The 14,885-nt window shown below is 45.9% G+C and overlaps 1 protein-coding gene and 1 long non-coding RNA gene across 2 annotated transcripts; both read left to right on the top strand.

Moving 5' to 3' along the window:
• The first annotated feature begins 2,300 nt into the window (after positions 1 to 2,300).
• Positions 2,301 to 8,907, top strand: LOC543477 (small heat shock protein, chloroplastic-like). Its single transcript, XM_044504292.1, has 3 exons — positions 2,301 to 2,777; positions 2,876 to 3,124; positions 8,501 to 8,907. The coding sequence occupies exons 1-3, from the start codon at positions 2,513 to 2,515 to the stop codon at positions 8,707 to 8,709; spliced, it is 723 nt and encodes a 240-aa protein (XP_044360227.1). The 5' UTR covers positions 2,301 to 2,512; the 3' UTR covers positions 8,710 to 8,907.
• Positions 8,908 to 9,792: 885 nt separating this feature from the next.
• Positions 9,793 to 13,727, top strand: LOC123081758 (uncharacterized). The gene is made up of 3 exons (XR_006438781.1): positions 9,793 to 10,207; positions 10,306 to 10,807; positions 12,320 to 13,727. It is a non-coding gene; the product is annotated as an uncharacterized lncRNA (long non-coding RNA).
• Positions 13,728 to 14,885: the final 1,158 nt, after the last annotated feature.

Raw genomic sequence — 14,885 nt, 5'->3', positions numbered from 1 at the left:
ACAGAAAAAAATCACGAAGAACAGCCCAACAAAAAAACGCATGGTGTGATGGGTCGCAAAATGGACAACGGGCGAGTGACACCGGACGCGCGGGACAAAACAACCCCGATCAAAAAATTGCACGAATTTAATAGCACCAAATTAAACATCGCTAAAACTCATCTATATGAGTTATAGATGATTTTTAGCAATTCGATACATGATTTACTGTTCCATGGACATGTTGCATAGAAGAACAAAAATCGAAACAACCACAAACAAACATGCATCAACGATTGTAAGGTATATACAACCATAAAGGAGATGCATGCACAACAGCATATGATATATATGCATATCATAGCACCGCAGGGGGAGAAAAAGAAGATAAAAGACCTCACAAAATGCAAAGGCTGTAGCGAATTGAGACAGTTCAAGAAATAGAAAAAAGAAAAACAGGCAAATCCAGCCCACGCTGCCACACACACATGGGCCAGCCCACGCATCGTGGAGCATGCACATTGTTAGTGCGGGGCTTCAGGCTGCGAGAGTGAGATTATGGCATGTACAATGGTTCTATCTTAAGAGGGCCACGTAGGATAATTAATGAGGTGAAGGAGAGAGAAATCATAAAAGAAGGCTTGCCTTATTTTATTTAAGACAAGACAAGAGATGAGGTGAAGGAGAGAGAAATCATAAAAGAAGGCTTGCCTTATTTTATTTAAGACAAGACAAGAGATGAGGTGAAGGAGAGAGAAATCATAAAATGTCCATATAATTTTGAAAAATGTTCATGCATTTAAAAAATGTTTGGGTATTTTTTTTGAATTTTTTTAATTTCTTTAAAAATAGAAAAAAGGAAAGGAAAAGAGAAAATGAAATAAAACATAGTCACAAAGAAAATGGGGGAAAACAAAACAGTTAGGCAACATGCAAATGAAATAGAAACCAAAATGTTAGAAAACCCTAAGAGGAAAGACATGGAAAATGTCTGAAAGTCAATGCAAATGCGCCATCAACCCCCCTTGCATGTAGGACGCGAGAGCTCAGTTTGCATGCCACTAGTAATCGTGTAAGTGCCCACGCGTGTAGTTTGACAGTAATATTATTTTCAAAATTAGTGTGGATTCTAAGATTAATTTTTGCTTAATACAATTAATATCCTTTCCAAATTAAAATTAACGCAATTAACATGTTTCCAAATTATTGATGATCTGATAGATACATCATTGAAGCAGTATGAGACATTAGATATAGATGGTTAGATGGCTCTGGTCTTTTGGATCAACCAAAATCATGCTTTTATGAGTAGTACTCTCTTTGTACCAAGTGTCAAAAAAGTCTTATATTCTGATATAGAGGAAGTAGTAGATAGTAGATATACAACTGTAAAATTTATATTTTTAAAAAGGAAATGTTCATGTATGTACTTATAAATATTCATACATATAAAAGAATGTTAATCACATATTTAAAAATATACACATATAAATAGTTATATTTGTATATTTTCAAAAGTTCAAATATCTTTGTAATTCATACTGATGAAATAAAATATCATCATGTATTTAACAACTATTCCTACATAATAGTATAATACATTATGCTTGTGTACTTATTTTTAAAAGTTCATATATTTTAAGAAACAAGCATACACATCTGAATATTTTTTTGGAGGATATGGATATATGTTCTTACAACCTGGAAAAACTTCAAATCCAAATAGAACTAAAATATAAAAAAAATATAAGATGTTTTAGATATTTTAATATGAATTATATACAAACTAAAATAAGCGAACAAACACACTAAAAGATATATGTATACATCTGATTCATAAAAAGTTGGAACATCTTATATTTGTGAACGGAGGAAATAGATAAGAGCAATACAATTTCATTTTCGGTTTAAAAGATAAAAGAAATGGAATAAAAACAAAAGTGAGGGAAAAAATACTAATAAAGAAGAAAAAAAGAAACATGGGAAAGATTAGATGGTTAGGAAGACAGTGATATTCTCAACCCATCGGAGTAATGATATGCCGGCTCAATCTCTCGAAAATGCTTGTAGAAATGGCATGTATGTGTACTTTCATAGAAGTAAGTGTATGGATGTCTATACCATGTTAAAATTAAAAAGAGATGCGTCTCGGCGAAGATCTGCCAAAGTATAAATTTCATGTTGGGCCTCCTGACCTCGAAGTGCCCAGAAATATGTTCGAGAATTATCGAGAGAACACCACAAGCCTGAAGAACACCCGGGGCGTCGTCGCGAAGCGCTGTCCAACCAGGTACGGCGAGCGGCGTGCGTTGTCGCGAAGCTTCAACATCTTTCCCCGTCCTTCCACGATCATGGCATGAACTCCCCTCTGCTCTATAAAATGGCGCGGCACACTCGCCATCTCCCACCGAGCAAGCGAGCAAGATAAGAACCACTTAGCTGCAATTCGTAGCACATCGGCTTCCAAGTTCCAACGATCTCGTAGACACTCTCTCGTTTCAATCTCGAGCGACTTTTATTATTTCGAAGTGCAATGGCTGCAGCGAACGCTCCCTTCGCTCTCGTCAGCCGCCTCTCCCCGGCCGCGCGCCTGCCCATCCGTGCCTGGAGAGCCGCGAGGCCGGCGCCGCTCTCGACCGGCGGGAGAACCCGCCCGCTCTTCGTGGCCTCCGCGGCGCAGGAGAATAGGGACAACTCCGTCGACGTCCAAGTCAGCCAGGCCCAGAACGCCGGCAACCAGCAGGGCAATGCAGTCCAGCGCCGCCCTCGTCGCGCTGGATTTGACATCTCCCCGTTCGGTAAGTCCTCTGTTCCGCAGTGTCTTTCAACGAGAGAAATTTGTTCGAGCGTGGGAGAAGCAGAGCCTGACGTACGTTGTTTAGGCTAACGTATGCAGGGCTAGTGGACCCGATGTCGCCGATGAGGACGATGCGGCAGATGCTGGACACGATGGACCGGCTGTTCGACGACGCCGTGGGGTTCCCCACGGCGCGTCGCTCGCCAGCGGCGGCGAGCGAGACGCCGTGGATGCCGTGGGACATCATGGAGGACGAGAAGGAGGTGAAGATGCGGTTTGACATGCCTGGGCTGTCGCGGGAGGAGGTGAGGGTGATGGTGGAGGACGACGCGCTGGTCATCCGCGGCGAGCACGGTTAGACTATGTATAGCTTCTGTACCTATGTACGTATATGGTACATATTGTAACACAACCATTATATATAATGAGATAAGCCACCTCTAGAAGGTACATATTGTAACACAATCATTATATATAATGAGATAAGCTACCCCTAGAGGGTTGTGCTGGTTCCCCAAAACTTATTGTCTTACATGGTATCACGCTAGGTTACGATCGCTTCCGCTTCTAAACCCTAATACCCGCACCGCCGTCGCAGCCGCCGCCGCCTTCACTGCCGCTGCCGCGCCACCGATCGCGCCGCCGCTATGTCGAGCGCCGCCACCACCAGTTCCACTGCTGCGGGCTTCCTCCCGGCCTCTCTTGCGGCTCTGCTCAACCTCCCGCTCGATGCCGTCTCTGTTCCGGCTCCGATCGGGACAAGGAGCATCGACTCCGTCTTCTCCACGCCGCTGGCGCCCTCGCTTGGGCGTGACCTCGTGGTCCACACCGCGGCGCCGCCGTCCGCTGCGGACTCCGCAGGCGTCGTCCCGCTGCTCCTGCCGCAAGCGGATCACACTGCCCCGCTGGCGGGGTTGACGGCGTTCGCCCCGACCGCGGGCCTTGCGGCGTCTGCACCGGCCGCGAGCTTTGCGGCGCCCGCCCTGGCTGCGGTCCCGCCTCCTCCCGCATCGGCTTCGGTGTCTCCGGCTGCCTCCATGGTGTTTGCACCCCAGGCAGCCTCCTCGATGGGATTGTCTTCGCCGCCGCCGTTTCACTTCGGTCATTTCATCACCATCAAGCTCTCCGCCGACAACTACATCTTCTGGCGTGCGCAGGTTCTCCCGCTCTTGGGGAGTCACTACCTGCTAGGCTACATCGACGGATCGCTTCCCTGCCCACCCGCGTTGGTAGACAGCGTGCATGGTCCGGTCTACAATCCGGCCCATCGCGTCTGGACGGGGCAGGACCAGGCGAACCTCTCCTCCATCCAGGGGTCGCTCTCGCCGGCAGTTGTCGGCCTTGTTGTCTTCGCGAAGACGTCTCATGAGGCCTGGACCATCCTTGAGCGCACCTTTGCAGCGCAGTCCCAGGCTCGTGTCTCTGCACTCCGTCGTCAGCTTGGAGAGTGTCAGAAGCTTGACTCCATTGCCACTGAGTTCTACAACAAGGTCAAGGGCCTCGCCGACACATTGGCCTCCATTGGACAGCCCTCACCGACTCCGAGTTCAACTCGTTTATTGTCAATGGTCTTGATGAGGAGTATGATGCCTTAGTCGAGATCATCAACGAGCGGGGCAACTCGACACCCATGCTGGCACACGAGGTTTTCTCTCGGCTCCTTCTCACTGAGCAACGGGTCGAGACTCGCCGCACCAGGGGCACTGGCTCCCTCTCGGCCAACGCCGCCACCAAGGGTGGCCGCTCTTCTTCATCACCCCAGTCTCCCTTGGGGCTGCCACCGTCGCCCGCCTCGGCCCCCCCACCTACTGCGACCTTACCGGGGGCTGGCGGTCCACGTGTGTGTCAGCTTTGTGGCCGCGATGGGCACTGGGCCTCCAAGTGTCATAAGCGCTTCCAGCGAAGCTTCCTTGGTCTTGGCAATGACGGCAAAGATACACGCAACAATGCCCGTCAGGTCGCCATGGCTGATCGTCCCGCGCCGCAGAAGCAACAGGGACACACTCAGTCCTACTCCATCGATCCACACTGGTACATGGACTCTGGGGCGACAGAGCATCTAACCAGCGAGATGGGGAAGCTTCACACTCGTGAACCCTATCATGGCTCCGACAAGATCCACACCGCCAATGGAGCAGGTATGCACATCTCTCATATTGGTCAAGCATCTTTTCTCACTAGACATGCCAATAGGAGTCTTCAGCTTCGCAATGTTCTTCGAGTTCCATCTGTGACCCGTAATCTTCTTTCAGTTCCTAAACTCACACGTGATAATAATGTGCTTTGTGAATTTCACCCTTTTGATCTTTTTATTAAGGATCGGGGCACGAGGGACATTCTTCTTAGTGGGCGGTTGTGCCAGGGCCTCTACCGTCTGGAGCATCCTGGTGTCGCTCGTGTTTTCAGTGGAGTTCGGGTCTCTCCGTCACAGTGGCATGCTCGTCTTGGTCACCCGGCCACACCTATTGTCCGTCATATTTTGCGTCGTCATGAGCTTCCTAGTTTGTCTAGTCATAAAGATGTAGCAGTGTGTGATGCTTGTCAGCAGGGGAAGAGTCATCAACTTCCTTTTTCGGAGTCCAGTCGTGAGGTGAAACATCCTTTAGAACTTGTGTTTTCAGATGTATGGGGTCCTGCTCAGACTTCTGTCAGTGGTCATAATTACTATATCAGTTTCGTTGATGCTTATAGTCGCTTTACCTGGCTTTACCTTATTAAACGCAAATCTGATGTGTTTGATATTTTTGTTCAGTTTCAAAAACATGTTGAACGTCTTCTCAAGCACAAAATTGTTCATGTCCAGTCAGACTGGGGGGCGAGTATCGCAACCTCAACTCTTTCTTTCAGTCGCTTGGGATAGCTCATCGTTTAGCATGTCCACATACACATCAACAGAATGGTTCAGTCGAACGTAAGCATCGTCATATTGTTGAAGCTGATCTTACTCTTTTGGCCCATGCATCTGTTCCGTTTCGGTTTTGGAGTGATGCTTTCACCACTGCATGCTTTCTCATCAACCGTACTCCTACTCGTGTTTTAAACATGAAGACTCCCATTGAGGTTCTCCTTAATGAACAACCTGATTATACCTTTCTCAAGGTATTTGGGTGTGCTTGCTGGCCGCATCTTCGTCCATATAACAAGCGCAAGCTTGAGTTTCGTTCTAAGAAGTGTGTTTTTCTTGGCTATAGCTCTCTTCATAAAGGTTACAAATGTCTTCATGTTCCCACTAATCGTGTCTATATATCTCGGGACGTCGTGTTTGATGAGCATGTTTTTCCCTTTGCCAACCTTCCTGTGTCCACTGTCGAACCACCATCCCTGCATTCATCCTCTGTTGCTTCTGACCAATTTGATGATGTTGCATACTCTCCTTTGCTGTTACCTAACCATGGTGCAGGAACCGGACGTGGAGCTCGTTTGGAGCTGTTGGAGGATTCACCATCATCATCGTCGTCTTCTGGTGGGCACGTCGATCGCCCTATGTTGCATGGCATCGATTCGCGTGCCCATGCATGGTCACCCGACGAGCCCGTCGCGCCGAGCATCTCCACTGCTCGGTCCGTTTCGCCAGCGGCCGCCGAGTCGCCCGCGGCTCGGCCCGTCACGCCGTCTTCGCCTGCGGCTCGGCCCGTCACGCCGTCTTCGCCCGCGGCTCGGGTCCTCACGTCGCCTTCATCAGCGGATCGGCCCGCGACACCGGCCGCGCCACGGCCCACTATGCCGAGCTCGCCATCGGCCCGGTCTGTGATGCCGGAGTCGCCAGCTGCTTCGTCTGCTCTGCCGGTTTCGCCGGTGGGTCGGCCTTCTTCGCCAACCGAGTCCGAGGCTACCGTGACTGGCTCCTCGTCACCGGCTGACTCGTCAACGTCGCCGTCCTCCAGCCCGTTGCAGGCTGCTCCGTCGACCTCGGTGGTTCCTGTGTCCCGACCACATACACGCAGTCGTAGTGGCATTTTCAAACCTAAGGAACATAAGGATGGTACGGTTGCTTGGTTGGCTGCTTGTTTGGCTGCTGCTGTTGCGGATCCATCTTCTGAGCCTCGCTCATATCAGGCTGCCCTGCGCATTCCACATTGGCGAGAGGCTATGGAGCAGGAGTTTCATGCTCTTCTTCGTAACAAGACATGGACTCTCGTTCCTCCACCACCACGGGTAAATGTTATTGACTCAAAATGGGTATTCAAAGTGAAGAAGCATTCGGATGGATCTATTGAGCGTTACAAAGCGCGACTTGTTGCTCGCGGTTTTCGGCAGCGTCATGGTCTTGACTATGAGGACACCTTCAGTCCTGTCGTCAAGCCTACCACTATTCGGCTTCTTCTCTCCATTGCTGTTTCTCGTGGTTGGTCACTTCGTCAACTTGATGTGCAGAATGCTTTTCTACATGGATTTTTGGAGGAAGAGGTTTATATGAAACAACCGCCTGGTTTCTCTGATCCTGATCGTCCTGACTATATCTGTCGTCTTTCCAAAGCACTATATGGTTTGAAGCAAGCTCCTCGTGCCTGGCATGCCCGCCTTGCCTCTGCCCTTCGTGCTCATGGGTTTGTGCCGTCTACTGCTGACACTTCGTTATTTCTTCTACAGAAGCCAGAAGTCACTATGTATCTTTTGGTATATGTCGATGATATTATCCTTGTCAGCTCTTCTCAGTATGCTGCTGATGCTCTTGTCTGCTCTCTTGGTGCTGATTTTGCGGTCAAAGATCTTGGGAAGCTTCACTACTTTCTTGGAGTTGAGGTCACTTCTCGTGCTACTGGTCTTGTCCTTACGCAGAAGAAGTACTCCTTGGAGTTGTTACAGAGAGCTGGCATGCTGAAGTGCAAACCGACCACCACACCCATGTCGTCTACCGACAAGATAACAACTGTTGATGGTGAGCTTTTGTCTCCTGCGGATGCCACAGAGTACAGGAGCATTGTTGGTGGACTTCAGTACTTGACGATCACGAGACCAGATATCTCTTATGCTGTTAACAGGGTTTGTCAGTATCTTCAGGCTCCCAGAGATACTCATTGGGCTGCTGTTAAACGCATTCTTCGTTATGTTCAGTTCACCCTGACATTTGGTATGCATATTCGGCCGACTTCCTCTCGGGTCCTTTCGGCCTTCTCTGATGTAGATTGGGCTGGTAGCCCAGATGACAGGCGATCCAGGGGGGGTTATGCAGTATTCTTTGGCTCTAATTTGATCGCCTGGAGTGCTCGGAAACAGGCTACTGTGTCACGTAGCAGTACTGAAGCTGAGTACAAGGCTGTGGCTAATGCTACTGCAGAGATTATTTGGGTGCAGTCTTTGCTTCAGGAGTTGGGTTTGTCTCAACCACAGCCTCCTATTCTTTGGTGTGATAACATCGGTGCTACATACCTTTCTGCAAATCCAGTATTTCATGCCCGAATGAAACACATTGAAGTTGACTATCACTTTGTACGGGAACGTGTATCACAGAAGCAACTCCAGATCAAGTTTATCTCATCTAAGGATCAACTTGCAGACATCTTCATTAAGCCTTTACCGCTGCCACAGTTTGAGGCTTGTAGGCGCAATCTTACCCTTCTCAGTTCTTTAGAAAGTGGCTAAGATTGAGGGAGGGTGTTAGACTATGTATAGCTTCTGTACCTATGTATGTATATGGTACATATTGTAACACAACCATTATATATAATGAGATAAGCCACCCCTAGAGGGTTGTGCTGGTTCCCCAAAACATATTGTCTTACAAGCACAAGAAGGAGGCCGGCGAAGGGCAGGGCGAAGGCGGCGACGGGTGGTGGAAGGAGCGCAGCGTGAGCTCCTACGACATGTGCCTTGCTCTGCCGGACGAGTGCGACAAGAGCCAGGTGCGGGCCGAGCTCAAGAACGGCGTGCTGCTCGTGTTCGTGCCCAAGAGGGAGACCGAGCGCAAGGTCATCGACGTGCAGGTCCAGTGATGAGTTCGTGTGAGACTGTACCCTGCATCTGAGGCTTTAAGATTTCAGCTGTCCGAGGTGTGCTCTTTGTAGAGTGTGCCGTTTTTCTCCAATCCTCTTTGCGCACTCGTGGTGCGAAATATGTAGTGCTCTATGTCTCTCCTCTCTCCTTAATAATAAAATAATAAAGCACAGATTGAGGCTCTGTTTGGTTCATAAGTCTTAGGACTTTTTTTAGTCCCAACTTATAAGTTCAAGTCACTAAAAAGTTCCTACATGTTTGGTTCCTGGGACTTAAGTCTTTATAAGACCATATTACAACTATAAGTCCCTCTTTGAGAGTCTTATTTCATAAGTCTTGAATGTCCACTTTAAGTCCCTATAAGTCTCTCCTGTTTGGTTTAGATGAGACTTATAGGGACTTATTTAAGTTCCTAGACCAACAAGTCTCTGAAAACAAACACCCTCTGAGTTTTCGAATTTACCGTCGCGGCGTTTTTGCACAAAGGTCCATGTGCTTTTTATGAATTAAACCCGCCGTCCTCATAATAAGATAACCACCTGAGATAAAAGAAAGAAAATCAGCCTCCCGACCCTGCCTCCCAATCACCATCTCCACCTCCTGCCATGCCCCTTACCACTTGTCGCCGTGCGCCGCCACCGCCCACCATGCTGGCGCGCCTACCCCTACCCGACCGCTACACGCGGACGACGCTTGTCGGTGTCAAAACCAGCGGATCTCGGGTAGGGGTTCCGAATTGTGCGTCTAGGCCGGATGGTAACAGGAGGCAGGGGACACAATGTTTTACCCAGGTTTGGGCCCTTTTGATGGAGGTAAAACCCTACGTCCTGCTTGATTGATATTGATGATATGAGTAGTACAAGAGTAGATCTACTACGAGATCAGAGAGGCTAAACACTAGAAGCTAGCCTATGGTATGATTATTTTTTTCGCTTACGGACTAAAACCCTCCGGTTTATATAGACAGCGGAGAGGGCTAGGGTTACACAGAGTCGGTTACAATGGTAGGAGATCTACATATCCGTATCGTCAATCTTGCCTTCCACGCCAAGAAAAGTCCCTTCCGGACACGGGACGAAGTCTTCAATCTTGTATCTTCATAGTCCAGGAGTCCGGTCGAAGGTACAATCTGGCTATCCGGACACCCCCTAATCCAGGACTCCCTCAACACTCGTGAGCACCTTTTGGATCGGGTCAACACGGAGGTTTGAGCAGTTGGGGGCAGCACGGCTACTCGATGTAGATTGCAGACTGGCGGCGGCGGCTGGAGCTTGCAGGGGCCAGATCCATGCGGGGCAGGGGCTGGGGAGGCTGATCCGAAGGCGGGCGGCGAGGCAGGGGTCACCGGTGACGAAGAGGAAGGCTAGAGAGGAGGGGCTTCAGTTTTCCCTGGTAGAAAAGAGAAACAGAAGAGGATTCGGGGAGGAGAGGTAGGGAGAAGAAGAATGTGGGAAGAAGGATGGCTAGCCTTCTCGACATATGCCATACGATCTAAAGGTCTGACCATGCTGCTCTTCTCTCATCTTCTAATTTAATTAGAAATCAACAATCAACAAAGCGGGAGCTGTAGGATAAAAGTACACCCTTCTCTGCAGCTCAGTCATGGGGTTGTTGGTGGCTTCACGCTCACCTTACAACCTCCATGACGCTTGCCACACGATATGCAGGACTGCCACATGATGCTGGTCCGAGAGTTCTAGGATCAAACAAGGTACCACTATCATGGTTTTCCCTGAGCTTAATCACTTAATTAGGGAAAGATGTCTGGATGCGAAAACTATAGCCTGGTAAGAAGTCGAAACATCAACCTTAATTTCTCAAGTGTGCCTATTACATCGATAAGTAGCACTGCTGCACTGCAAATATGAAGACAATTTGCATTGTCATGTATACATATGTAGTAGATGGGTACATAATTAACTGAGATACAAGTAGAAGTGCTGCAGTTGCAGCAGAGCTCCATCAAGTTCCATCGAAAATTGCATGAAGCGTCTAATGTCGCCGCCAAGTTCGCCGGAGGAAGAAGCACCGAGTTCATTGGATGAACAAGAACATCGGTCGAGCCGTCCAATGTCGCCTGTAGCGGCTACACCAGAGGTATTTATCCCCTTGAAAGCTAATCACTGGATCGAATCCTCTATTTTAGTTATTGTTTCTGTCCCCCGGCTCTGTCTGCAGCTGCGGCAATATATACGGTTATACTGGCAGTTTTCAAAAGCAGCAGACTAGCCTACCATGTCTGAACTTTGAGAATGTTTCTCAGTTCATGTTCAACTTTGATTCTGTGTGAATCCGAGAATTTCAATGTAACCTGTGTTTCATTGTGTATATTCAGCCTATTGAGTCGAGTTTCAGACTGATAATAAACATACCTCAGTTTAAGTTGTGGCTGATTTGATTTGTGTGCTGCACCATCATCCATATCTTCGATTTCAAGCAGTTCCATGGCAAATCAAATACATTTTTCTTTGTTTATGGCAGTACATATTTGACAGGTTAAAGCATATACTATTGTGCATACTAAAGTGTAACAAGCCTTTCCCACTAGCAAAACTGAAAGTATATATAGCTTATGTGTAATGTACTTTCAGTAATAAAGATGCCAATATCATTACATTTCAGTTATGGGTGGTGGGGATTCACTCACAGTCTGGTTCAATGCTTATCATGTTATTTCCATAAAAAGGAAATAGTGAGATGAGGTCATCATCATCTAACAAATAAGAAATTAGTCAATGCCACCCATGAAAAAAATGAGGTCACCACTGTTCAAAGAAGCACGGAACTCATTGTATTAGGATACCAAATTCTCACTATACACTTATCAATAGTTATTAGTTTAGGTTCTTGAAAGTTTTAGAGGCCGTCGCTAGCTTTCCAAAGGTACCTCAGTGTTCTGTGATTAGAAATAGAAGATAGCGTACAGGAGGCCAAATCTTGACATGGTTCGGTCATCCACATATTCTAGAAACAGCAGATCAGATTTAGTAACTATCTTAGGAGTAGCAGACACACACACACACACACACACACACACACACACACACACACATATATATATATATATATATATATATATATATATATATAATTTAGAAAAGATCTACAGTAGAGAAAGAAAATGACCAAAACTAAATACTTTCGCTATTTTTTATGTATTTTGCATTATGTTTCAGCTAATCAGCGATACATACCCCTGTTTTGTTTTTTTCTTGAAAAACTGGTAATCCTGGAGAACATGCTAGAAGCCGATGCTGTAGCATTGCATATATTTGCATACGAGAGTTACTCCCATGGTAGTGTGCAGTGAGAAGTATGATTCCTATAGTGAATAATTGTGGCTCTGCCAGGTTTCTCTGCACTGATAGTGTGCAGCTAATCAAGAGCCATTGGTAGGCAAGCTGCTTCCTATAGTGAATAATTGTGGCTCTGCCAGGTTTCTCTGCACTGATAGTGTGCAGTGAGAAGTATGATGGACCAAACAGATAGTTCTTGTTCACAGTGGTTCAAATTTAAGCGTTTTAATTATAGCTTTTTGTTCCTCTTGTTTTAGTCAATGTTAAGAAGCGCTTCTTTCATTGATTTCGCCTGGTTTTGATGTCTCTACAGTGTGTGCGCATGCTCAATAGGTAATGTCACATCACCTCAATTTCTTCAGATGTGGCATAGGAAGTCATGTCCTCACGTGCTACTATTTCTAGAGGTAGCCTCCTAATCAAATAAAAGTTTGTTGTCTGATTCATCATACAATATTTTTGCTTGGTGGAATAAATCTCCAAGATGACTTAATTCAATTTGTTAGCTGAATGGTACGACCGTATGAATAGCATATGCGTGTACCATATATAATCTAGGCTGCCCGGAAGTGCAGTAAAAAATAGTGATATGATGAGATGAGCTGGGGTTAGAAGTTCACAGTGTTCAATACAGAATCAGGCTTTTTTCTTGAATTATTTGAAGTAGATCATATATAAAACTTCAAATAATTTCTGAACCCACCAGATATTACAGTGCTAAACTACTACATCAAATTGAAAAGCGTCAATGATCTACTCGTAGTTGTTAATTGTTATCTTATCTGCTGATTGTGGCTTTATTTCCCATTTGGTAAAACCAGGTTAGCTTTATTGTAAACTGCACCTATGCAATGGTGAGGGATTTCAAGGTTTTTCTTCAGAAGCAAAGATAACAAGCTTTCTTGTTTCCAGAAAAGCTTGCAACTTTGTTTAGAAAGTAGAGGGCCCGAGAAAATAGATGAGCAGAATGGTGGTGATGAGAGGGGCCACATAGTGGCTGCTTGCCGAGATAACTAATTTTGTTTACTTATTTATCTTTTCTTGCTTACAATGTTATGCTCAGTTTTCCACTAGCTGAGTTGATGTTTGGTTTTCTCACATAGATGATCTTCTCCTAGGCTGGTTTGTAGGTCAAACAAATTTGATGATCGATACACCTTTTTTCCAGCAATATTATATTGTCTTATCATTTTTGTGATGTTAGTTTTGTTGCATATTTATACTTCAATAATGTATGTTTGTTGCAGCATGCCGAAGCTAGCGATGTGTCATCTCCCGCGCGGCAGCCTCCTCGATCCGCCTTGGGATCCACATTAACTAATCTGAGTCTACCTCCTCTGTCATGCAGCATGGCTTTGAGCGGCCAGGTGTCCCAGATTGACAGCGACAGTGGCATCGATAGAGGGTAGCCAGGGGGTTTTGCCGTTGGCTGCTTGCTCTGCTTGCGTCCAGGAATGATGCACATTATTTTAAAATACCATGTGTATGAGTTTGGTTGGACTTGATTTTGCATCCCATCGTAGATGAAAACCTACTAGCTTACAATCCGTGTGCATGTGTAGCTGAAATATTTGCCATTGAGAAGACAATAAGCACTTGTTATGATGTGCAAAGTCTTTGCGGTGTCCAATTTGGCTCACTGTGACCCAGCTAATTTCTAATTGTACCTTAGATTACTTTCTAGATCCCATCTGGAACTACATGTTTCTCTGCTAATGTAATGGCAGAATATCCCCTTTAGTTCTCTCAGACAGAATAAAGATTACTTATTGCTTTGACAATCCTATTTGAGTTTCATGTTGCCCACTTCTCCACAAATGTTGTCTCTCTTATTCACATTTACAGTTATTAGATGTGCTACATCAAGAACTATATGTTGGTTTCATCTTGCTTTGTTTTTCAGAAATACAGGTTCACTTCCTCTATTAGTTTTTTAGCTGATGTTCTTTTGGCTTTATTGATGCATGAGGGTGTGATAAAAAAATAATTAGCAGTAACATGCACTAATATGAGGTTTAGCATCAGGGGTAACTTTATGCAATCACACTTAGTAAGTAGCATTTTTTGTTGCTCTTTGATTTTTATGTGGGTAATGGTTATCTCTGTAGAGACTATAGATGATGTTTAAGTACATGTCACACTGAAAAAGAACAAGCCTCAGATAAGGCCGTGGAACTTTCATGTGGTGCATACTAGGGACAAGAAATGCTATGCTGTAAAGGTTTTTGAGTAGAGGTACTAGCAGTTGGATGCTCCCTGCCACAATTTTGGTTAATTGCTTGCAGTTGGAGGGAATACTGTTAGGTCGAGAGAGAATTATAGCAAAAGATGAAGGTGTGGGATCCTTGGTTAGGTGAGGAATAACTATGCAAGGAATATTGCCAATTTTTCATATTTCTAAGCACATATTTATTTAATTTGTGTCCATTGTCATGCACGAACTCTTTTGATAGTGCTTGCGAAAGTAAATAGTTGATCACCATCGGGAACAGTGACGAAGAGGGCAAGTGGTAACATAGATGACTCGCTAGGGACAAGCTTGGATTTGGGTTGCTTCTCCCGTTGCAACGCACGGGCCCTTTTGCTAGTAAATATAGAAGAGTTCAGGGCGTGCCTTGGTGCTCATCTTTTTTTGGATAAAGAGCGTTTTATGGGTTTCTAATGCTGCATTGATCATCCAAGCACATGAGTATAGATTTGGCTTTTGCATGACACAAAATAACAAAATATTGTATTTCATCAATTATACAAATAGACTGCCAAAGACAAGCGTTCGGACGTGGATATCCTAAATGTCCATCTGATTTTAAATGAGGGTCTGTCTTAGCATCCACAGTGTGCTCTTTTCTCGCCTCTATGCCCGGCTCTAGCGGCTTGGA

This window comes from Triticum aestivum, chromosome 4A, assembly GCF_018294505.1.
Source record: "Triticum aestivum cultivar Chinese Spring chromosome 4A, IWGSC CS RefSeq v2.1, whole genome shotgun sequence".
NCBI lineage: Eukaryota > Viridiplantae > Streptophyta > Magnoliopsida > Poales > Poaceae > Triticum > Triticum aestivum.
Note: the sequence above shows the minus strand (reverse complement) of the source record. Positions and strands in the feature narration are given on the sequence as shown.

Excerpts from the sequence above, each read along its gene's own strand:
- LOC543477 (XM_044504292.1), top strand. The coding sequence starts at position 2,513 with ATGGCTGCAGCGAACGCTCCCTTCGCTCTCGTCAGCCGCCTCTCCCCG. Across the intron at positions 2,778-2,875 it reads ATTTGACATCTCCCCGTTCG|GGCTAGTGGACCCGATGTCG; the intron begins GTAAGTCCTCTG and ends TAACGTATGCAG. Across the intron at positions 3,125-8,500 it reads CGCGCTGGTCATCCGCGGCG|AGCACAAGAAGGAGGCCGGC; the intron begins AGCACGGTTAGA and ends TATTGTCTTACA.